Source organism: Lethenteron reissneri, unplaced genomic scaffold (genome assembly GCF_015708825.2).
Source record: "Lethenteron reissneri isolate LAM-NWPU_2019-01 unplaced genomic scaffold, ASM1570882v1 scaffold_1373, whole genome shotgun sequence".
NCBI lineage: Eukaryota > Metazoa > Chordata > Hyperoartia > Petromyzontiformes > Petromyzontidae > Lethenteron > Lethenteron reissneri.
The window spans coordinates 20,407-46,256 of NW_026891084.1; the positions used below are offsets into that span (position 1 = coordinate 20,407).

The following is a 25,850-nucleotide window of genomic DNA, read 5'->3' on the forward strand; positions in this document are numbered from 1 at the left end:
GTGACTGCAAAGTTTAGTCCTTTAGCTAAAACGCATTTCAGACCTTGAGAAATAGAACTGTTACTGCGATTAATTATGACTTTGTTAACATCTAGCTTTTTAATGTGTGGGTCCGGTTCCTTATTTGAGAGGCGGTTGAATTTGGAAATCAAGTTGTCCTTACATTTGGTCGACATAGCGGCAGCTGACGAGGCAGTCATTTTTCTACATGTTCCCAATCCGATGCGGACATTGTTGCACTCAAAGATAAGTGTGATTTGTAGAGTGTCTTGTCTAACTGATCTAGATCGGTGCGCGTAAGTCTGATTTTCTCTGAGATAAGAGCCAAGCTAGTTCTAGACAGAATTCGTTTAGCATTAGAAGTTACAGCAGCAGATGTTAGTGTAAATGCGTTTGGTATTACCTTAGAGTCGCGGCATCTCTTCAGAAAGGTGAGAGACTCGATTAGCTGAGCCTTCTATCCCGGAGCTTGTTGAAGGATCTCAAAGTTATGTGGAAATCCTCCCCGTAGAGGCGGTTAAATTTCGATTTAAAGCTTTCGTGACTGCAGGGATAATCTTCTCGGTTCTTTCGGTAAAGTCACGTAGAAGGGAAGTAATAAAATAATAAAAACAAAACATAACAAAATAATATAATTCTCACGACGTTTCGGCCACAACGCAAGCAGCCGTCCTCAGGTGAAGAATGAAACACCACCAAGCTAGGAGCGTATATATAAGCTGGGTTGGGGGGGGGAGGTGGGAAGAAGAGCGCCTTAACAACATAATTTGCATATCAAGAGGAATTTAGCATATGAAAAATGCGTAGGAGGTGGATGGAGGGGTTTCAAGTTAATATTATGCCCGTGCATTATGCAGGATTAGCAGCATCAAAGGGAGGGGGAAGGGGGGTAGCATTAACAAAGGAAAGGAATGTTAATAGTATGTAGCTGCAGTTAAACAACAACGTAAAAAAAACTAAAGTGTAAACTGCATGAACAACTAAAGTATAAACTACATAGCATCATTAGTATACTTACTATACTCTACAATAAGCTGAGTTACTAACAGTAAGTAATATATTACAATTTTACGTCGTTTTAATGTAACACTATGTATTATTCTACCCACCTTAAAGTGTATCACAATGCTATATTTTACTATAAAATTACGATACTATATATTACTTTGTACATTGTATTAAGCATATAAATGTTATACTATTTGTTATTATACACTGTACCATTGACCGTCGTGTCAATGGGTGAATAGTGGGGGGGAAACTTGCAGCGGAGCAAAGAATCCAATCCCTGCGGAGAATACAATGCCAGTGAGTGGAACGCGGTCTGAAAGTCACTGTAAATGTGAACACAATCAGTTAAGATCCGAAATGGTTTTACGTCCTTCCAATGATTGCTAAGCCAGAATCCATCTTCTCGGTTGAAATTGTCTCTGTGTTTGTATATGTGGATAGCCTCATGAACGAATCTCTCATGATAGCCAGTTGGCTTGCAGAACCTCTGTCTTGGAGAAGTCAATGTCATGTGAGCCCACTGAATTGTAACAGTGATCTGCCACGGCTGAGGTGTTTGTCCTACCGTGTTTCAGGTCTGCTTTATGTTCATGGATGCGGTCCGAGACATGTCGTTTGGTTTCTCCAATGTAACTGCTACCACAGAGGAAACTTAGTTTGTAGACGCCAGGGTACTGTATGTCTGGAACCACATCTTTTACAGACGGGACCAGATCACGGATTTTATGTACTGTGTTGAATCGGACCTGGATCTTGTGTTTAATCAGGATTTTGGAGATCTTTTTTGTGACCCCAGCAATGTAGGGTAAGGTGATGGTCTTGAAAGGCTCCTCAACAGGATTCTTCTTGATGGTTGGAGTGATGCCTTGCGGATTGTGTAGTCGGAGTAACCATTAGCCTTAGAGCTTGGCGTACGTGTTTGAGTTCACTGGCAATGTGATCCTGGTCGGAAATACATTGGGCTCTATGGTATAGAGTCTTGATGAGGGAATTCTTCTGGGATGGATGGTGGTGAATCCGGTTTTAGGTAAGCATCCGTATGGGTGGCTTTCCTGTAGACAGAGTGGCTCATTGAACCATCAGGTCTCCTTTTAATTAGGACATCCAAAAAGGGTAGCTTGCCATCTTTTTCGACTTCCATGGTGAATCTGATGGCTGGGTGTATGGAATTGATGTGGTCGAGAAATTGGTTTAGAGCAGGCCGGCCATGTGGCCAGATGACAAAAGTGTCATCTACGTACCTCTTCCATAAGGTCGGGCGTAGAGTGGCAGTCTGGATGGCGTCAGTCTCAAATTTCTCCATGAAGATGTTGGCTACAACCGGAGATAGGGGGGAGCCCATGGGGTGCCCTCAGTTTGCTTGTAGAAAGTTCCATTCCAGGTGAAGTATGTATTGGTTAAGCAGTGTCTCACCAGGGGGGGTACCCCAGCATTCAGTCCTTGATGAACCAAGTCTTCAATGATCGCGATGGTGTCAGGTACAGGAACTTTGGTGAATAAGGAAACCACATCAAAACTGACAAGCAGGTCGTCTGGGGACAGGGCAATCCCCTTGATTGTCGATACCAGGTCAGTAGAGTTTAGTACCGCAGAGGTGGTTTTTCCAGTGAGAGGCCGTAGGATTTCAGACAAAAAACGAGCCAGTTTATAGGTGGGGGAGTTGATAGTAGAGACAATGGGACGAAGAGGTGTATCTTCTTTATGTATCTTTGGCAAGCCGTATAATCTTGGTGGCCTGGCTGCAGAATGTTTCAACGAGAACTGTTTGGTCTGATCAATTAATGCGGTTGAATCAGAAATGATTTGTTTGGTTTTAGAGACGAGGCTGTTGGTGGGGTCTCTTTTTATTTTTGTATAGCTGCCATTGTTGAGTAGTTCTTGGATTTTATAGTTGTATTCTGTTTTGTCCATGATGACAGTGGCATTGCCTTTGTCGGCTGAGAGGATGACAATGTCATCCCTCTTTTTTTATTGAGCTAATTCAAAACGCTCATCTTTGCTGATGTTGCTAGCTGGCATCTTAGCATTTTTGAGAGTTGCAGAGATTTCAGATCTTGCTACGTCTGCAGCGATGGGACTCAGGCCCTTGAAAGCTACATCTACTCTAGCAATTATATCATTAACTGGTATGTGTCTAGGTGTGACTGCAAAGTTTAGTCCTTTAGCTAAAACGGATTTCAGACCTTCAGAAATAGACTGTTACTGCGATTAATTACGACTTTGTTAACATCTAGCTTGTTAATGTGTGGGTCCGGTTCCTTGTTTGAGAGGCGGTTGAATTTGGAAATCAAGTTGTCCTTACATTTGGTCGACATAGCGGCAGCTGACGAGGCAGTCATTTTTTCTACATGTTCCCAATCCGATGCGGACATTGTTGCACTCAAAGATAAGTGTGATTTGTAGAGTGTCTTGTCTAACTGATCTAGATCGGTGCGCGTAAGTCTGATTTTCGCTGAGATAAGAGCTAAGCTAGTTCTAGGCAGAATTCGTTTAGCATTAGAAGTTACAGCAGCAGATGTTAGTGTAAATGCGTTTCGTAATACCTTAGAGTCGCGGCATCTCTTCAGAAAGGTGAGAGACTCGATTAGCTGAGCCTTCCTATCCCGGAGCTTGTTGAAGGATCTCAAAGTTATGTGGAAATCCTCCCCGTAGAGGCGGTTAAATTTCGATTTAAAGCTTTCGTGACTGCAGGGAATAATCTTCTTGGTTATTTCGGTAAAGTCACGTAGAAGGAAAGTAATAAAATAATAAAAACAAAACATAACAAAATAATATAATTCTCACGACGTTTCGGCCAAAACGCAAGCAGCCGTCCTCAGGTGTAGAATGAAACACCACCAAGCTAGGAGCGTATATATAAGCTGGGTTGGAGGGGGGGAGGTGGGAAGAAGAGCGCCATAACAACATAATTTGCATATCAAGAGGAATTTAGCATATGAAAAATGCATAGGAAGTGGACGGAGGGGTTTCAAGTTAATATTATGCCCGTGCATTATGCAGGATTAGCAGCATCAAAGGGAGGGGGAAGGGGGGTAGCATTAACAAAGGAAAGGAATGTTAATAGTATGTAGCTGCAGTTAAACAACAACGTAAAAAAAAAACTAAAGTATAAACTACATGAACAACTAAAGTATAAACTACATAGCATCATTATACTTACTATACTCTACAATAAGCTGAGTTACTAACAGTAAGTAATACATTACAATTTTACGTCGTTTTAATGTAACACTATGTATTATTCTAACCACCTTAAAGTGTATCACAAAGCTATATATTTACTAAAATTACGATACTATATATTACTTTGTACATTGTATTAAGCATATAAATGTTATACTATTAGTTATTATACACTGTACCATTGACCGTCTTGTCAATGGGTGAATAGTGGGGGGGAAATCTTGCAGCGGAGCAAAGAATCCATTCCCTGCGGAGAATACAATGCCAGTGAGTGGAACGCGGTCTGAAAGTCACCGTAAATGTGAACACAATCAGTTAAGATCCGAAATGGTTTGTTACGTCCTTCCAATGATTGCTAAGCCAGAATCCATCTTCTCGGTTGAAATTGTCTCTGTGTTGTATATGTGGATAGCCTCATGAACGAATCTCTCATGATAGCCAGTTGGCTTGCAGACAACCTCTGTCTTGGAGAAGTCAATGTCATGTGAGCCCACTGAATTGTAACAGTGATCTGCCACGGCTGAGGTGTTTGTCCTACCGTGTTTCAGGTCTGCTTTATGTTCATGGATGCGGTCCGAGACATGTCGTTTGGTTTCTCCAATGTAACTGCTACCACAGAGGAAACTTAGTTTGTAGATGCCAGGGTACTGTATGTCTGGAACCGCATCTTTTACAGACAGGACCAGATCACGGATTTTATGTACTGTGTTGAATCGGACCTGGATCTTGTGTTTAATCAGGATTTTGGAGATCTTTTTTGTGACCCCAGCAATGTAGGGTAAGGTGATGGTCTTGAAAGGCTCCTCAACAGGATTGTTCTTGATGGTTGGAGTGATGGCCTTGCGGATTGTGTAGTCGGAGTAATCATTAGCCTTAAGAGCTTGGCGTACGTGTTTGAGTTCACTGGCAATGTGATCCTGGTCGGAAATGCATTGGGCTCTATGGTATAGAGCAGGGGTCCTCAAACTTTTTAAACAGGGGGCCAGTTCACTGTCCCTCAGACCGTTGGAGGGCCGGACTATAGTTAAAAAAAAAAAACTATGAACAAATTCCTATGCACACTGCATATGTCTTATTTTGAAGTGAAGAAACAAAACGGGTACAAATACAATATTTAAAATAAAGAACAAGTAAAGTTAAATCAACAAACTTGCCAGTATTTCAATGGGAACTATGGGCCTGCTTGTGGCTAATGAGATGGTCAATGTCCGGTTCCATATTTGTCACTGCTAGTCGTAACAAGTGATGCAAGTGTGCATCCGTTAGTCTAGATCTGGTTGGAGATTTCAAATGTTTAATTCTGGAAAAAGTCTGTTCACAGACATAAGTGCTGCCAAAGATGGTTGCCATTTTGAGTGCATGGTTCCTGAGAGGATATGTCTCAGAGGGGAGAGATGCATTGAAATTATGAAGGCTGTGACATGAATGCGTTTCAGAGAGTCACAATTCTGCAGTTCAGCCAGTTCCATTTGGTAAATTGTATCCACATTTTCAATGTCAATAGAAAATGGATTACGGAAAAGCTGTATGTCCTGTTCATGGAGATGAAGCTCTTTAAATCCAAATTGGAACTCCTTTTGCAATTTTTCCAGTGAATCCACACATGTTTTGTTTGGGAATGCAACCAATGGTTTTTCCGCTAACAGATTTTGAGTTGTGGGGAGATGGCAGAAGTTTTCCTCCTTCACTTGTTTGATGAGGAGGCCTAATTTTACTTCAAATGCTTTGACATGTGATTGCATATCACAGATGAGCTTCCCCTTTCCTTGAAGTTGCACATTGAAACTGTTGAGTAGCTCTGTTACATCTGTCAGAAAGGCAATGTGCCATTTTTATTCTGCATCATTGAGCTCTGGTACTTCTTGTTTTTTTAAAGCAGAAAAACTGTAATCTGTGGAAGTAAGTCATAGAAACGTTTCAAAACTCTCCCTCGACTCAGCCAACGGACTTCTGTGTGATACAAAACATCTTCATAGTCAACATTTAGCTCAGACAGAAATTCCTGAAATTGTCTGTGGTTTAGTGCATGAGCTCTAATGAAGTTAACACAAGATACCACAATTTTCATAACAGAGTCCCACTTCAGTGATTTACTACACAGCGCTTGTTGGTGGATGAGGCAATGTATGGCTATTGGATGAGAATGGTTATGTTTGTCCATCTCTTGGTTAATGCGAGCAATTACTCCTTTCTTAGACCCCACCATGCTAGGAGCACCATCAGTTGTCACACTGGCTAGTTTAGCCCAGTTCAGCTCCAAACTATTCACAGTTTGGCAAACTTTTCATAGATATCCTCTCTTCTTGGTTCTTTCGGTAAAGTCACGTAGAAGGGAAGTAATAAAATAATCAAAATAAAACATAACAAAATAATTGCATATCAAGAGGAATTTAGCATATTATGGGAAATGCAGGAATGTGATTAGTACTACATATGCAGCGCGGGCATATGTAGTACTAATCACATTCCTGCATTTCCCATAAATATGCTAAATTCCTCTTGATATGCAAATTATTTTGTCAAGGCGCTCTTTCCCCCGTTTCCAACCCAGCTTATATATGCTCCAAGCTCGTGTGCTGTTTCATTCAGACGCTGTCTCCCGACAGACCTGGTTTTCACCTGAGGACGGCTGCTTGTGTTGTGGCCGAAACGTCGTGAGAATTATTTTATTATGTTTTATTATTTTATTATTTCCCTTCTATGTGACTTTACCGAAAAAACCAAGAAGATGAATCCCTGCAGTCACGAAAGCTTTAAATCGAAAGATATCCTCTCCTGTAGATGTTCCTTTGATGCTTTGCAGTGCAGCAAGCTCTTCTGTGACTTCGAAATAGTCATTCGTCCCACGAATAAAAATTAGAAGTTGTGCAGAATCACGAACATTATTGCTTTCGTCGAGTGCCGAGGAAAAATAGGAAAGTTTTTTGTGGAGTTTTGCAAATGCTGATGCAAATTGTCTCCCATTTCTTCAATCCTCCGTGTAATTGTAGGTCCTGAAAGACTCACTGTACTAAATAAATCGGCCTTCTCTGGACACATCTCTTTGGCAACAGAAAGAAGGCATTCTTTAATAAATTCTCCTCCACGAATGGTCTGCCAGTGCACGCTATTAGCTTGGCAACTTGAAAACTTGCTCGCAGTGATGAAATATTTATCTGCTTCTGCTTCACAAAAGTATTTTACTGAGTTGTTAATGTATTTTTCAGTTTTAATATTTTATCCTTTCTCACTTCTCCGACCAAACAATCATATTTATCTTTATGTTGAGTTTCATAGTGTCGACGTAAATTGTATTCTTTGAACACAGACACTATATTCTGGCATATCAGACACACAGCTCTTTCCTTGTACTGCATGAAAAAGTAATCATAAGTCCACTGTTATTTGAATATCCTACACTCCGAGTCAATTTTCTCTTTCTTGACATCATTGTTTCCTAGGGAGTCAAAATTGCTATTAGTAAAATACCAATATATATAGTGCTACAAAAACAATATACCAGCAATAACTTTGCCCACACAGAGACATACAGACTGCACTGCCCATCAATGCAGTCTGATTGGGGGAACTCCGCCCCCTCTCCCTCTTCCACCAATGACCGTCCTTCTCATGTAGAAAAAAAGTAACAGACAGGCAGCGGCGGCAAAAACGCCCGGCGGGCCGGATAAATGTCCTCGGCGGGCCGCATGTGGCCCGCGGGCCGTAGTTTGAGGACCCCTGGTATAGAGTCTTGATGAGGGAATTCTTCTGGGATGGATGGTGGTGGGAATCGGTTTTAGATAAGCATCCGTATGGGTGGCTTTCCTGTAGACAGAGTGGCTCATTGAACCATCAGGTCTCCTTTTAATTAGGACATCCAAAAAGGGTAGCTTGCCATCTTTTTCGACTTCCATGGTGAATCTGATGGCTGGGTGTATGGAATTGATGTGGTCGAGAAATTGGTTTAGAGCAGGCCGGCCATGTGGCCAGATGACAAAAGTGTCATCTACGTACCATCTTCCATAAGTCGGGCGTAGAGTGGCAGTCTGGATGGCGTCAGTCTCAAATTCTCCATGAAGATGTTGGCTACAACCGGAGATAGGGGGGAGCCCATTGGGGTGCCCTCAGTTTGCTTGTAGAAAGTTCCATTCCAGGTGAAGTATGTATTAGTTAAGCAGTGTCTCACCAGGGGGGGTACCCCAGCATTCAGTCCTTGATGAACCAAGTCTTCAATGATTGCCATGGTGTCAGGTACAGGAACCTTGGTAAAAAATGAAATTAAAATTTATAAAAAATAAAATAAAAATCACGACGGTCCCACCTGATGACGGAGACTTGTGTTGCCTCCGAAACGTCGTGATTTTTATTATTTTTTTTTTCATTTAAATTTAAATTTTTTACCTACGTGACTTTACCGAAAGAACTAAGAGTATTCTAATATTTAATATACATTTTTAAAAAACCTCTGCAAAAAATGTGAGCTATTAGTATGTTTTCGCTATATCAACATCATCCATAAAAGGTAATGCGATCTAAACCAAAATACCCCCCTTTATTATAGAGTAATGGGCTAACAAACGACCCAGATGTGTTATTTAATACATTTCGATTTAAAGCTTTCGTCACGTAGAAGGGAAATAATAAAATAATAAAAATAAAACATAATAAAATAATTCTCACGACGTTTCAGCCACAACGCAAGCAGCCGTCCTCAGGTGAAGAATGAAAAAAAAATACTTAATAAATGTTATACTCAACTAAAACAACACGTATCTGACAATACAGCCTCGAGTGAATGCCTCATCTAACACTCACAGAAGTCGTCCCCAGCTCCACTCTGCACTGCTGGGTGATGTTTGTGCTCAGCTCCATTGCCGCTCCAAGCATCTGAACCACGTGGCCGAGTGGGGGAGGGTCTTTATACCCGAGGCGAGGTCTGTGTCGTCATCCACCAATGGGGTGACGCCTCTAGCGCCTGGCCGCAACGTCACGTGGTCGTCAACAACAAGTGACGTCACGCGATTTTGGACGATTTTTGACCCCCCCCCCTCGTCACACGGCGTCACAAAAAGTCAGACCCCCCCCCCCCCCACCTCAAATATGACGTCACAAAGCTCTGCCCCCCCCCCTCCATTTTGAAAAAAAACAATTCAAATGGCTTTAAACTGTTGTCATTGTCGTGCGTATTTAATGTGGCGCTGCACTCTGATGTTGTAGGAGAGTTGTCATAACAACTAGTGTTGTTATAACAATCCCATATTCATTTAAAGTTGCGTATTTAGATGTGACGTCACATTTCTCACTCCCCCCTCCTCCTCGTCACACATCGTCACAAATGTCTGACCCCCCCCCAGGTGCGTGACGTCATTTATGGACGGCCCCTAAGTGTGTCGTAAACAATAACATAAATATATAATAAATATAATATAAAAAATATATAAAAAATATTGGTTCATGTTTATTATTTTATTATTTCCCTTCTACGTGACTTTACCGAAAGAACAAAGAATGTGAATCCCTGCAGTCACGAAAGCTTTAAATCAAAACTGCAACACGATGTTTGTCCCCGGGTAGTGTTATGTTTAATTGGCTATGCCTAAAATGGATAGAAAGTGGCAATTATCATTCCCCACAAACTTTGCTTTTGTGACCAGGACTTTGTGTGTCCTGGTCACAAAAGCAAAGTTTGTGGGGAATAATAGTAACCCACTTTCTGTACTTTTGAGGCATTAGCAATTAGAAAATATTACTCACTACCCAAGGACAAAAAAACATGCTTTTGTTACAGTGTTGTCACGATTCACCACCAGCACGATCCACGATTCACCAGCTCTACGATCCACCAGCATCACGATCCACGATCCACCAGCTCCACGATCCATCAGCACCACGATCCACCAGCTCCACGATCCACCAGCACCACGATCTACCAGCACCACGATCCACCAGCTCCACGATCCATCAGCATCATGATCCACCAGCACCGCGATCCACCAGCACCACGATCTACCAGCACCACAATCTACCAGCACCACAATCTACCAGCTCCACAATCCACCAGCTCCACAATCCACCAGCTCCACGATCCATCAGCACCACGATCCACCAGCTCCACAATCCACCAGCATCATGATCCACCAGCTCCACAATCCACCAGCACCACGATCCATCAGCCTCATGGCGCCTGGATCCGTCTCCTCCACGCTCCTGCAAAGCGCCAGTCTTCTGGGGTCTCTCCTCGCCGTCTGCGTCGCTCACGAAGGTAACGAGGCGAGTGGGGGGCGGGGTGGGGTGGGGGGCTCAAGCATCATCGCTCTTTGCCGGCTCCGCATCTTTCATCGTGAATGTGACGGGGCACGTGGAGAGAGAGAGAGAGAGGAGAGAGAGACACCGCCAACTTCTGTACGTGTTGTTTACGTCGTTTATTGTGGAAAGTTCGGTCACAGTTCCTGTGATCACTGTTTCATTGCTTTCATGGCTTGATTTTGGTGATTTTCGAAAAGTGTATTGGTTTGGCCATGTTTGTGTTGTTGTAGTACAGAGTTCGACTGATGGCCTTAATCTAAGTTGTCTTGTGGTTGTTTGACTTGCATCCCACTGGGATTTTTGCACACAGCGTTGGTGTGTAACGGTGCTTTTTCTGTAATATTTTGCTGTCTTTTCTTGGATTTTCTGTTTGCACTCAGTTACATATTCACTTTGAGATGTTTTTTGTTCATGTTTTAGTTTTTTTGTTTGTTGCGATTGCACCCGATTCAAGAGCCGAATGGTTCACAGGGCTATACCTAATACATGAACTTTGAAACTTTGATATATTCTAGATGTGAAGCTTTCGTGACTGCAAGGATTCATAGTCTTAGGCTTTTTCGGTAAAGTCACGTAGGTAAAAAATAAAAAAAAAAATAGAAATAAAATAATAATTCACGACGTTTCGGAGGCAAAACATTACGAAGAGAAATCCCTCTACGATTTCAACAACATCCACGGGGCCTTTTTGGAATTTCAAGTTGTCTCCTGGAGCCTGGTAGGGCCCATCCACGGTAGTTGCAGAGGGAGTTTGTGTTGAGTCCAATGTGCCTGTAAGCAGATAACTGGTTCAGTGAGATAAAAAAGTTTCATGTCAATGATGGAAAATAAAATACTTCACATTTTAGCCTCATTTTAAATAATCGTTTGTTTTACACCAAAGACTGTATATTAACACCGTATTCTCGAGAATATAAAATGCTGCTGAAAATAAGAAATTTTAATTATGCAGGGGGCAGGGGGGGGTCTTATAATCCAGAGAATACGATGTCAGCAATACGACATTTCCCATTGGTATTCTCTGACAGATGACCCCACTCGCTTGGTTTACCTTGAGTAGAGTCGGGGAAAATGCATGGCCATTGTGCCATTGCTGTCGCAGAGTGTTCACCCGCACACTTCACCAACAAACACATCGTCCTGCTGCTGCGGAGGGAGCTGGTAGGAACGTTGGGTTGCTCGGTCAATGGCCTGCAGGGTCAACAGCGGCGTGGTGTATTCCACCAATATGCCCGACTGTGAGGGCGGGCACAAGCCGGCGTGAGTAGGTTCAACGTTGATAAGGGCACCACGGGGTGACCAGCCTTTTCCCACCCAGCCCCACCCCTCCCAGCCCCACCCTCCCCACCCAGCCCCTCCCCACCCAGCCCCACCTTCCCCACCCAGCCCCTACCCTCCCAACCCCTACCCACCCAGCCCCTCCCGACCCAGCCCCACCTTCCCCACCCAACCCCTCCCCACCCAGCCCCTACCCACCCAACCCCTCCCCACCCAGCCCCTACCCACCCAGCACCTCCCCACCCAGCCCCACCCTCCCTACCCAGCCCCTCCCCACCCAGCCCCTACCCACCCAGCCCTTCCCCACCCAGCCCCTACCCAGCCCCTCTTTGCACGGCGGACACAATAATCTCCTGTGGGCTGGTGTAACCAAGAGGTTCCTACCAGTAAAAACATGTGACTCTCATTGTGTTTGACTTGATGTGTCTCCCCGGCCTCGCGGCTCTGCACATCCCCACGTTGTGACGACCAGCTGTTCGGGGCTGAATGTTGCGCCTTGTCTCCTGCAGTCAATATCCTCGACTCAAAGAGCGCACTGGGGGAGCCTGGCTGGATTGCCTCACCACCTGAAGGGGTAAGAAAACAAAATGACCACCTACGGATATTGGTACTGTATGAGTGCAGGCTCATGCAGCCAGTTATGGCTGCAGGGTTTGGTGTTGTTTATGTCGTTTATTGTGAAAATTCGGTCACAGTTCCTATGATCACTGTTTCATTGCTTTAATGGCTTTATTTTGATGATTTCGAAAAGTTTTTTGATTTGGCCATGTTTGTTTCTTGTAGTACGGAGTTAGACTGATGGCCTTAATCTAAATTTGTCTTTTGGTTGTTGTTGTTTGACTTGCATCCCACTGGGATTTTTCTACACAGTGTTGGTGTGTACGGTGCATTTTTTTCTGGAATTTTTGCTGTTTTTTCCCCTGGATTTTCAGTTTGCACATAGTCACATAGTCACTTTAAGATTTCGATTTAAAGCTTTCGTGACTGCAGGGATTCATCTTATTGGTTCTTTCGGTCAAGTCTCGTAGAAGGGAAATAATAAAATAATAAAAATAAAATATTAAATTCTCACGACGTTTCAGCCACAACGCAAGCAGCCGTCCTCAGGTGAAGAACAGGTCTGTCGGAAAGACAGCGTCCGAATGAGTAGTAGTGCTTATCACAACTTGGGATTTATTCCCGGCCATGTACACCGGTTTTGGAACGTTTACTGGCCCTCCATGAGGTCAACTTTGTCCTAAAAGAGTCCTTGGAATCGTGTTAAAACATATTCACGACAGAGTCAAAGGTCCATCCCCTCATACAGCATGCCAGTGATCACCAGGAGATTCTCTGATTTTCAGCCAAACATTCAAATAATGTTTAATTTGTTGCGACTAATTAATAAGTTGATAATTGGTTATTTACCCTTCTATCTGGCAACAAAACTGACACCTTTTTACAAGGAGTCATGTTTGCATAGACCACAATACCTGCAGTCATAATACAAACAAAAGACATAACTCTGATAATGTGCACTGTCCTTGAAGTTGATTGGTCCACACCCGAGACAGCTTTCCTTAGAGCCTAGTCTCACATGGGTTGGACCAGATGACGCCAAAAGGTGTGGACCAATCAACTTCAAGGACAGTGCACATTATCAGAGTTATGTCTTTTGTTTGTATTATGACTGCAGGTTTTGTTGCCAGATAGAAGGGTAAAAAACCAATTATCATATTTTTACTGGCAAATGAGGTTCCCATAGTGTAGATAATTAATAAGTGTCGGAATAATTGTGATCGTTGCCTAAAAAGCTAAGCAGCATTGAGCCTGGTCGGTAGTTGGATGAGTGACCACCAGGTACCACCACCAGGTGTTGTTGGCATGGGGATGCCAGAGATGGTCAGGAGATGACGGTGCTGAGTGGCACCACCTCGTAACTGTGGTGGATTTTCTCCGGGCACTCAGTTGGGCAGGACTGTGGTGCCAAACCATATTCAGGGAGGATCCTGTGAGTCTTTTTATCTGGAAATAATTTACATCATTGTTATTGTAATAAAGGTCGTAGAAGCGACTTCTGGAATCCGGTTATTATTTGTCTTTCATTACAACACTCCTCCACGCTGCTGACAGGCAGCGTGAGAGGGATAGAGAGAGAGAGACACGCGCGGCCACGTGGCAGCCTGGACCCCGCTTCAGCGTGGCCTCTCCCTCCGTTCATTCTAGTTCTGACCACGCGTCGACATTTTCACCCCCCCGCACGATTCCCCCGACGCGACGGCGCAAAGCGAGGAGGGAGGTGTCCTCCATTTGGAGGCGCCCCCACTCCGCAACCGACAACCCCAGCAAGGAATCCCTCCCTTCTTGCTCGATAGGACCGGCAACGGAAGGCGCATCGGCGGCGGCTGCTAAAACCGAATTAGAGCTGACATTCGGAGGTCTGCAACGCCACGAACCCAGCAGGCAAGCGCACTCAGAAGTGGGTGGTAACCGGGACAGAGCGTCCGCATTGGTGTGGCGAGTGCCCTTACGATAGGTAGTCGCAAAATCTAAATCCTGAAGGATTTCCAACCATCGAGACAATTGTCCCGATGGCTGTTGAACCCGCAAAGCATACTGCAGCGCCGCATGATCTATGCGGACGGTGAACCGCCGACCGTACAGATATGGGCGGTATTGTTGAATGAAGTACACGATTGCCAATAGTTCCCTACGGGTAACGCAGTATCTTTGCTCCGCCGGAGACAACACCCGACTGCCGTACGCAACCACATGTTCCACGCCCCCAATAACCTGGGAGAGAACGCCCCCGATGCCCGTTTTGCTTGCGTCTGTATCGAGCAAGAAGGGTTTTGTAAAATCCGGGTAACTCAATGGCGGAGCCCCGACTAGGGCGTCCCGGAGCGAGTGAAAAGCGGCGACTTCCTCCTCACCCCAATGAAATTTGACCCCCTTAGATGTCAAGGCATGTAAGGGTTTCGCAATGGTAGCGAAATCAGTGACAAACCGGCGGTAGTATGATGCGAATCCGATGAAACTCCTGACCTCACCCACCGAGGTGGGAGTCGACCAGGAGCGAACACATTTCGTTTTGGCGGGATCAGTGGCAATGCCTGAACGGCCCACAATGTGACCCGAATAGCGCACCGATTCGCGGAGCAAGAAACACTTCTGGGGCTTGAACTTCAAATTAGCAGCCCGCATTTTGAGAAAAACGGCACGCAACCTCTGGAGGTGTTAATCGAATGTTCTACTAAAGACGATGACATCGTCTAGGTAAATCAGACACGATTCCCACTGCAAGCCAGCCAGAACCAATTCCATTAATCGCTGAAAAGTTGCCGGCGCGGAATGTAATCCCATCGGCAAGCGATTAAATTGGAAAAGGCCCTGTGGCGTACGGAAAGCAGTTTTCGGTTTGGATTCGTCATTCAGAGGCAGCTGCCAGAACCCGGACAATAAATCCAATGTGGAGAAGAATCGCGCCCCTGCCAGGGCATCAAGCGATTCGTCCATCCGGGGAAGCGGGTATGCGTCGGCTACAGAAATTTTGTTAAGCCGACGGAAATCCACACAAAAGCGCAATGATCCGTCGTGTTTTTTAACCAGAACGATCGGCGCGCCCCAAGGGCTGCTGGAAGGGGATATGATATCCGCAGCTAGCATGTCGTCTACAGCCGATTTAACATGCTCCTTTTCGGCGGGACTTAACCGAAATGGATTTTGGCGGATTGGCGCGCTGTCACCCGTGTCAATATGGTGTTTCAGCAATTTAGTACAGCCAATATCGTATTTATTTAGACTAAAAACGTCTGAAAATTCGCGAAGGAGGACTCGAAGCCTCTCACGCTGTGGACCGGACAGGTCCACCGATCCCGCGCAAAGCGCATCGAGCCACCCCTCATCACAATCCGAATGTGGTAGCGAGGGCGAACCGGCGCTCACCTGAGCAACAACCGGTTCCTCCCGAGGCACCGGCGTCGCGTGCGCGAGCACGGTCCCCTGAGGAACCACGGCCGTTCGCGACCCCACATTGAGGACCGCGATGAAGGGGTCCTCGTCCCCTTTGACCAGGGTCTGGGCCGCTACCAAGTTGGGTCCGTTGACCTCGGCCCTCGATGGTCCCAACAGAACCCCCCGATCCCCGACGCCCTCCCCAAACGGTCGGCGCAGCCTAAGAGGTACGAGCATTTGAGCTCCCAGCGGTGCACGTACCGTCCTCGCGACCAGCGCCGGTACCGTCGCAAACGCCGTACGGACAGTGGTAGCGGGGGATGACAAAAAGGCCATACGTCGCCCCGACGGAAGTTCAATGCATCCTTGGTCGATTAGTATACGAATGGGCATTTTGGCCAAGAAATCCGTCCCCAACAGGCACGGAACCGCCAGCGAGGAGGAGACCAATATCGGGCCGGATAATTTAATGTCCCCAATACAAATTTGCGCGCGGATCTGTCCGATAATGCCCAACGAACCCCCGTTAGCAGCGTAACATGGGACATCAACAGGGAGCAAGGGACGACTTTGAATGGGGAGAATGTTGTAAATCAAATCAGACACAATAGTCGCCGATGCTCCCGTATCAATCAAGACCCGTACCTCGACCCCATCAATATGTCCCACAACAACCGACGACCCCGACGACGCGGCAACAACACGATGAGCCAACTCGGTCCACTGGGTCGGTTGGACCGCACACCCGACGGAGGTACGTTTTGGCGTGACAATGGATAATTTCTGACCCCCGTTCGTTGCTGTGTGTGAGTGAGTGGCAGGTGTGTGTGTGGGCCAACCATGTGGGGTGCCACGACTCGCCGGATTTTGCTGGGGAGACTTGGGTCGAGGCGCGACGTCCTGGCGAGGCGTCGCACCACGCTGCCGAGGAGCCCGGCATCCTGACGCCACATGGCCCTGGAGGCCACAGTTGTAGCAGCGCGTGAGTGTTGCTGATGGCTTGGGCTGATCCCGGCGGCTCGGTCCGTCCCGAGCTGGCCGTACTCCGGACCTCCACTCCGTCGGGCGATCCACAGCGCAGATGTCTTCCGCTGGGAGGGCGGATGCAGCCACGGTATGGCTGGCCTTCGCTTTGCTGGCCTTCCGACGTTGGGCCAGCAGGTTGGCATGGATGTGCCGGGCGGCCGTCAACGAACACATTTTTGCGTCGTCCTCAGCCAAGACGACGATGTCCAAATCATCGGCCAGCAGCAGTAGCTTTTCCGTGACCATGGCGTCCACCCCATCCTCGTCCATCCATGGAAAAGCCGTTTTCGCCAGGGCCAGGAGAGCCGTGCGGTACGCCAGGGGCGACTCCTTGGCGCCCCGCTGGCGATCGTAAAACAGCTGGCGACAGTCCGAGGGTGGTCCATAGACCGCGGCGAGGAGTTGCAGCGCCATTTGCAGCGTGGCGCGCTTCGCCCTTGGTGCCGAGGTGAAAGTTGCGAGGGCATCGCTGTCAAGCATCGCCGGCAGCGCACGCAACGCCTCGTCATCGGTCCATTTCGCCATCTCTTGATGGGCGAGGAAGCGCCTCCGGAAGCCACCCCAGTCGCCTTCTCCTCCCACGAATTCCTTGAGAGGTGGCAGTCGCTGTTGCAGCGCAGCGTCCGTAGGCGAAAAACGCTCTCCGTCACTCCGTGCAGCTTTGGCGGGCTGGGCGCGTGGCAACGGCGGTTGCTGTGGTGACGTTTTGTTGTCCGCCGCTGCCGACGTGGCTTGTGGTTGGTGAGTTACGGCCACGTGACGTAGCCCCGCCTCGCCGTCAGCCTGCACTGTACTTATGGCGGGAACTCCAAACTCAGCGTCTCTGGAAATGGCGGGAAACGGCATTGTATGTTGGCCGCCATCGCCCCGTGCAGCTCCTCCCGTCCCCAGTCGGGTAATCTGTTCCAGTGTGGTGGCTGCAGCATAGAGCAATTCTGCCAGTCGAGAGTGGGCCAGCCACAGTCCTTCAGACGACGTTTCCCACTCGTCTTGACGTTGCGGTGTGGGTGGACTTGGCCCCTGCTGCTCGAGTCCGCCCTCAGCCATTTCTGGCTCAAAGTCAGCCGAGGTTTCCTCCGCCCCCGTCTCTCTGGTAGGAGTTGTCCGTCGTGTCTCCATCCTTGTAAAACCACTTCCGACACCAGATGTAGTAAGGTTCCCGGAGACTTGACAACGTAGTTGGAGGCACACGCTTGTTTATTGACACCAGCGAGTAACAGGCAACTTACAGTACTTGAAGGGGTATCGGCCCCTTCACCCGTCTACACTACGGAACACAACAGCCTGACTCACAGCTAGCTTACAGCTAGGTTACGGCACCCGGAATACCCAGTCCGGCTCTTAGAAGAGCGTCGGTCCTGGGCTCTTAGGGCCACGCCGCTGGCTTGCCTGGTCGGCCCTGAAAAGGGCAGCGATCCCAGGGAGTTCCAGGGCCTGTCTAGCGAGTCTTCTTTCTTCACTGGTTACAGCTTAACACTAGACCCCGAGCCGTCCGGCTCGCCACCTTAAATAGCCATCCCCTCTTGAGGGGTGGGGCTGTGGGGGATCCCAGCTCCCCAATAGCCCCCCAGGATAACAACGCGGACGTCGCAGTAAACACCGTCTTCGCGTCCCGATGTAGCCACGCCCATTGTGTTTGTTTGCCATCCGCGGCAAGTCTAAATCCGGCCGTCTACAACGGCTACAACGGCTCTACAACGGCTCTACACTTGTAAGAGCCGAGCAGGGCAAGCCAGGGGCGACCTCAGAGCAGCGAGGTCTGTGTCCTTGTGAGGGCCAGACTCGTGTGGCTGAGGGTCGGACCTGAGCCGAAACTGGGCCAGGTCAGTTAGCCTCCACTAGGATGGTCTGAGATAGAGGGGTGTAGTAGGAGCTCACGAGGAACGTTCGCTGAGGAACACATCCTCTAGTACAGTGGTTCTTAACCTTTTTGGAGGTACCGAACCCCACCAGTTCATTTGCGCATTCACTGAACCCTTCTTAATTGTAAAAATAAAATATGATTTTTTCAAATTAAAAACATAGGTATATTTTTTACTGGTGCACAATCATATGAGTCGGGTGTGTGTCTTAACCTCCGCCGAACCCCTGAGACTGACTCACCGAACCCCTGGGGTTCGATCGAACCCAGGTTAAGAACCACTGCTCTAGTGTTAGGGTTCGCTACGTGCTGCTGTATCGTAGCTCTTTTTAATCAATAAGTGTTGCCTCCATCGACGTCTCCTGCACTACCCTTGCTCACTACACATACTCACGTTGAGCTTATTTTGTACCCTCCGAAGCTAACCATGCTAATCGGAGGTGTGACGAAGGACAACATTCAATCCGTGCAATGATGACCATGAAACTCCTTGAACGACTAGCCCTCGCCCAGCTAAAACCACACATCACCTCCTCCGCAAACTACTGCTGCTTCCAGTCAGCTTACCGTCAAAACTATTCCACAGAAACAGCACTCACTAGAGTGCTCGATGACATTTTAACGATCATTGATTCCGGCTCAACTGTTGCACTTATAAGTCTGGACATTTCGTCAGCCTTCGACACCATCAACCATTTGCTCCTTACATCCCTCCTGAAATCCGACTTTGGTATATGCGGCTCAGCACTCAAGTGGATAGTTTCGTACCTTTCTGACCGGCAATCTTCAGTCAGGGTGGGCATGTTCACATTGCCTGAAACAACAGCATTAAGCGGGGTTCCCCAAGGCTCTGTACTAGGTTCCCTGCTCTTCACAGCCTACACTTCCCCGATCGGCCGGCTCATTGCAAGCTTCGGTGTTAAGCATCACTCATACGCGGATGACACGATTATATTCACCGCCATCGATTCTAGAAATGCATCTGGATTCGAGAGGCTCTCGGAATGTACCACCACCGTGCAACAATGGTTCACTGCACACAACCTAGCCCTTAATCCGAAAAAGTCAGTGGCCATCATGTTAGGTACCAAGCAACGTCTTAATTCAGCAGCACTCCCCACACACATACACATCTTCGGTCACAGCATCAAGTTCACCGACCACTTCAGCTACCTCGGTGTCATCCTAGATTCAACTTTATCCTTCGACCGTCAAACCAACCATATCATCAGCTCATGTAAATTTCACCTGAAGGCTCTTAGACACATACGTCCTCTCATCTCTACTGAAATTGCCAACACATTGGCATGTTGCATAGTTGGGTCTCGCCTTGACTATTGTAACTCCGTCCTAGTCCGGACCTCCGCTGGCAGCCTAAAGAAACTTCAAAGACTACAAAATAACCTGGCATGCGTCGTCATTGCCCACACTCATCCCCGTCTCGACTCACTAGCTTGTCTCCGTGCTCTCAACTGGCTACCCATCACCAGTAGGGTCACACAAAATACCGCCTACCTCTGCCACCATGCCTTCATATCGGCCTGCCCACCGTACCTCTCTTCATTATTGACAACTTGCAGCTCAGCACACGGCAGATGCCTGCGCAGCGCGACTCACGACCTCCTCTTGATACCAAGATCCTCTGCACAGCATCACCTCAATCGCCTCCTTTAAGAGACACTTAAAAACTCACCTCTACAATCATGCTTTTGAGCGATTCTGAGCTTGGCTCCGCGCCTCTGAGTTGCGGCCACTACGTCTGCAAATTTGCGCACGTTAGAAATTGAACTATTATTATTAATCTATATATTGGCGACTAAATTGCATAATGCTGTTGTATCCAATTGTGAATCTTATATAAAGTACTGTACATAGAGGCCAAAGACTGAATTACAAGTCAGAGTGCCATGATGCTCAATTGAGCATTTGGAGGTGCTCATCTCATTTACCTTTCTTAGCCATTGGTGGAAATTGCACATTCCTATGGCGGGGGCCGAGATGCCTTAGAGCAACCGCCGTTGATTACTTACAAAGTAGTGCTCGCAATGTGATTCCTGGGTAGACAAGGAGCTGAATGGACCCGATAATCTGACCCACTCCGACTTGACACTTCGTAGCTCATCAGTTTCCCCCAGCGCTAAAGAACGATTCTGATCATGAGACTTTAAACTCCCGATCTTCCAATTTCACTAACAAAAATATCGCCACTCCCCCCCTCCCGCTCCACCCACCAACCTTCTCTGTCTACCCTCCCCTACAAACACAGTGGGAAGAAATAAGTGGGTACGATGAGTTCCACACGCCCATTCAGATGTACCAAGTCTGCCACGTGATGAAGCCCAACCAGAACAACTGGCTGCGGACTAACTGGATGATGCGCGGCGGTGCCCAGCGCGTCTTCCTCGAGCTCAAGTTCACGCTGCGCGACTGCAACAGCATCCCGGGCATCTCGGGCACGTGCAAGGAGACCTTCAACGTCTACTACCACGAGTCGGACAGCGAGCGCGTGTCCGGCATCCACGAGAGCCAGTACGTGAAGGTGGACACCATCGTGGCCGACGAGACCTTCACCGAGATCGATCTGGTCGGCCGCATCATGAAGCTGAACACGGAGGTGCGTGACGTGGGCCCCCTCGCCAAGAAGGGCTTCCACCTGGCCTTCCAGGATGTGGGTGCATGCATCGCGCTCGTGTCCGTGCGCGTGTACTACAAGCGCTGCCCACGCACCGTGCGCGGCCTGGCCGTCTTCCCCGACACGGTGACGGGCGCCGAATCTTCCTCGCATGTCGAGGTGCGCGGGGCATGCGTCGAGAACTCGGTCGAGGAGGAGGCGCCGCGCATGTTCTGCAGCGCCGATGGCAAGTGGCTCATGCCCGTCGGGAGGTGCGTCTGCGGCCCCGGCTATGAGCAGGCGGTGGATGGGTGCCAAGGTGAGAGAGGGCGCATGTGGGGGCTGGGGGTGGTTGGTTGGGCACGCGACGCACGGTCCGGCATGCGGTCCGGTGGTAAGTCTGTGGATTCGTCTCGCTGCCGGGTGTACGCACGTAATTGTGCACGTGTGTGCGTGTCGTTACCCGAACGTCAGTTTCGCAAAACGAGGTGGGATAGTAGTAGCTGCGCTGCACAGTGAACGTTTGTGTGTGTTGAACTTCTTTCGTGCCGCACGATGACAACCGTGCTTATTGGTTCGAATGACATGAGCGTTCAACGCACGTTGAAAAGTGCGTGGCTCCGGTGGATTCCTGACATCGGCAGGAAGAGCGATCGAGACGGCCATGGAAGTCACCTGAAAGCGCGCGATGCGATCGCCGTCTTTGTTGTGTGATGTGAGGACATATCCGGGTTGCTGTTGGATTACACCTCGTACGATGATTGGCCCTGCCGGTCCTGGCCCATAGCTAATGGGGGGAAGTCTAGGGGCGTGGCCCTGACGTAATGGGAAGGTGACATCTGTAAGTAGAGGATTGGTTCTGCTGGCTTTAGCCACAGCCAATGGGGGGACGAGTCAGGGGCGTGGTCCTGGGAGCGTACGATGGAGTCTAGAAGATTCCATAGAGGTTAACCAGGATTGGTGGAAAGGTACCACGTGACCCAGGTATTAAAAGGGGTGGAGACGGACAACACGTGGTCAGATCTGGAACGAACGGAGGGTGAGGCCACGCCCGTTGCTCTGTTTAACTCGTCCGTGCGTTGCCAGCCGCCACAGACAACGCGAACAGACGAATGTAGCCAACGTACGAGGGCGTCTGAACATTCACTGGGGGCAGTGGGGACTCGAGCTGTCTAGGTGCCATCCGTGCTCTTCACTCCGCTGGGTGCGTTTGTTGGGGGGGGAGGGGGGGTCTGCGCCGATTTCATCTCTCCGGAGTGGGGCACCACGAACCTCACATCGCGGAAAGTAAAAAAAACAGCGCGGGTTTCCGTGGAGAGCGCATGGCCCCCGCTGTGGGACTGGAATTTTCCATGGTGAGCTCAGGGCCACCAACAGAGATGAGAGCGCTGCTACGTTGCCCACCCCCCCCCCCTCCCCGTGAGCTGGGAGCAGAGGTCGCAAACGGGTTTTGATTCCTTACCCGTACGCGTACCCGGCCGCACCAGGGTCGCAAACGGGTACCCGTACCCGGCTGGGTACGGGTAGCCAGGTATCGGGTAGGGTACGGGTATCGGGTACCCGGTTGCGACATCTAGCTGGGAGGAAATCCGACCGAGTAGAGAGGAAGGCAGAGACGACACCACAGGTCCCGTAACGCGAGCACAGAAGACTCCGTTATGGGAGGATTCATGACCGAATAGACGAGTTAGTGACTATAATGACGCATTGTCACGGGCATGAGCGCTCTGCGCTGGAATTTACACCGTTCTGAAATTATTAATCGCTACTGATTGTCATCTCTACACTCCAAACAACCAAAGTCATGCTTGAGTGTGCGTTGTATTAGCACTGCACTGAGATTGATGTTCCATAGTCATCTATATATATGAATACGAGACACGGTCATGCACACATCAAACTCTCCCGTACCACATCCTGAGCTGCAAATGCGTCCGGTCGCTATCCACATCTTAAGTTGCATTGTTGTAAGACGCTGTTTGTATTTGTAGGTGTTTTGTGCAGCAGGAATCTTCACGACGAGTTCGCAAATAAGTCGGCCGCTCTCGTCTGGCACAGCCACCAAGGGAGGAGGAAGTGGAGGAAGCACCCCAAGTTGGGGTTGCTGCTCCGACAAGCCAACAGCTGCTACCCAAAGTTCATTTATTAGGTAGAGCCCTGTGAGCCATTCGGCTCTTGAATCGGGTGCAACCGCAACAAACAAAAAAACAAAAACATGAACAAAAAACATCTTAAAGCAGTGGTTCTTAACCTTTTTGGAGGTACCGAACCCCACCAGTTTCATATGCGCATTCACTGAACCCTTCTTAATTGGAAAAAATAACCTCCGCCGAACCCCTGAGACTGACTCACCGAACCTCTGAGGTTCGATCGAACCCAGGTTAAGAACCAATGCTTTAAATCGAAATAAAAATTTCATCTCGACGTTAAGTCCTGTTATTTGGTTGCTTCTTTTAATAACGCGTGGGATGGACCGGGTGTCGCCGTGCTGAGAACAGTGCGCGATGAAACCGACCACCTGAGTTTGATTCTCCGTCACAGTGTACACACACACACAGTGTGTACACACACACAGTGTCTACAGTCTACACACACACAGTGTACACACACACAGTGAACGTACACACACAGTGTGTACACACACAGTGTACACACAGTCTACACACACACAGTGTACACACACACAGTGTGTACACACACACAGTGTACACACAGTGTCTACAAACAGTCTACACACACACAGTGTGTACACACACAGTTTATTGTCGGGGACACAAAGGCGGCCAGGCGTGCCTCGTTCCTATGGCGGGGCTAGTTGTGGTGCTCACTTTACGACGGCCGGAGGTGTTGATGATGGTGATGACGATGTGAGTTGAGTCGTCCCCCAACCAGGGATTGAACTGACACCCTTCTTCGTTCGATGGTTATTATTTGTTGACGGTAATTATTTTGATGTTGGGTTTAAAGTTACCTTTGCTGAATGCGCCTATTGACACTGGGCGTGTGTTGATTAAAAGCAGTGCAACATGTGTGGAGGATAGAACTAAATTGCCAATATAGAGTTTGACGTAAAATTTAGGGAGCAAAACCCCAGCACTCAACTTGATTTTCAGGTTACGGTTCAGAGGAAATTATTTGGTGGTTGCTGAAAACTTTACAGTTTCAAATATTCTGGAATGCGTCCGAAGAAGTATTCAAAAGGTCGACCGAACATGCAAACGGTAGTGAATGGAACCCAGTGTTAAAATAGCAACGTAATAAATATTTCCTGCAAACAATGAACAATTTTTCTTGGTTCTTTCGGTAAAGTCACGTAGAATGAAAATAATATTATTTCCATTCTGGTTCTTTCGGTAAAGTCACGTAGAATGGAAATACTATTATTTCCATTCTACGTGACGAATGGCGGTTGTTGTTGTCCGGCAAAACAACCCCCTACCTCCTCGTTCGTACCGGACAGCAACGCTGTGATGGGCAGTGCCGTGGGGGGAGGGCCAACTTAAATTCGCCATTCCCCTCATGGCCTTTGTAACCACTGCAGCGGCCAAATGGGGGCTCTGGACAGGTGTGAGGAACTGGTAATCTCTCCACCTTCAATTCATGACCACAAAGCGACCTGCAAAATATCTAATTCAGCTTGTCCCGGAGGAGCCGGGGGGACAGGCATCTATGACGTCTACTGGCCAAACCCCATTTGGCGGAGCCAGGAGACTGAATTCTTACCCTCGGGGCTCCTCCAGAAACAACAAAAAACCACTGCGGGTGGCCACGTGGAATGTTCAAACGCTCACTGCGGAGGAGAGGCTGCCACCCCTCTATCGGGAGCTGGACCGGTACCGCCTGGATCTCTGTGGTATTCAGGAGGTCCGGTGGACCGGCTCAGGCTCCTGCCACCATGAGGGGTGGACAGTCCTCTACTCGGGGCATGAGACTGCCAAACAACAGGGAGTGGCTCTTCTGAACAAAACAAGGGGTTGCGGGAGCGTGGTGGTGAGGTGTGGGAAGCTGTAAGCCCCAGGCTACTGTGGGCTCGCCTTCCCATCAACCAGAGGCGAGGAATGGTGGTCGTGGTTACTTATGCCCCCACTGAAGACGAACATCCGTGGAGGGATGCAGGCAAGGCCGATGAGTCAGATGCCTTCTATGACCTGTCACAGGTGTTAGCTAAAGTGGCCCCTTGGGGATAGAGTCATCTTGTTGGGCAACTTCAATGCCCGAGTTGGTCATGATACTGGCACTTGGCCTGCAGTGATTGCACCATAAACTCAACACTGCCCATAGATAATTGGTTCTTTACCCTTCTATCTGGCAACAAAATTGACACCTTTTTGCAAGGAGTCATGTTTGCATAGACCGCAATACCTGCAGTCATAATACAAACAAAAGAACATAACTCTGATAATGTGCACTGTCTTTGAAGTTGATTGGTGTGGACCAATCAACTTCAAGGACAGTGCACATTATCAGAGTTATGTTCTTTTGTTTGTATTATGACTGCAGGTATTGCGGTCTATGCAAACATGACTCCTTGCAAAAAGGTGTCAATTTTGTTGCCAGATAGAAGGGTAAAGACCCAATTATCATATTTTTACTGGCAAATGAGGTCCCCATAGTGTAACTGCCCATAGACTCAACACTGCACTATAGACTCAACACTGCCAT

The 25,850-nt window shown here is 48.1% G+C and overlaps 1 protein-coding gene across 1 annotated transcript in view; it reads left to right on the plus strand.

Moving 5' to 3' along the window:
• The window catches only part of LOC133362103 (adhesion G protein-coupled receptor L3-like), a gene marked incomplete at its 5' end in the record, with an annotated part of 41,193 nt that extends 16,751 nt beyond the window's left edge, over positions 1-24,442 (plus strand). The window contains 3 exons of the mRNA XM_061581065.1: positions 12,267-12,331; positions 20,844-21,507; positions 23,180-24,442. Coding sequence (XP_061437049.1) covers positions 12,267-12,331; positions 20,844-21,507; positions 23,180-23,337 — 887 coding nt within the window. The remainder of the gene's footprint in view (positions 1-12,266; positions 12,332-20,843; positions 21,508-23,179) is intronic.
• Between the last annotated feature and the right edge of the window lie 1,408 nt (positions 24,443-25,850).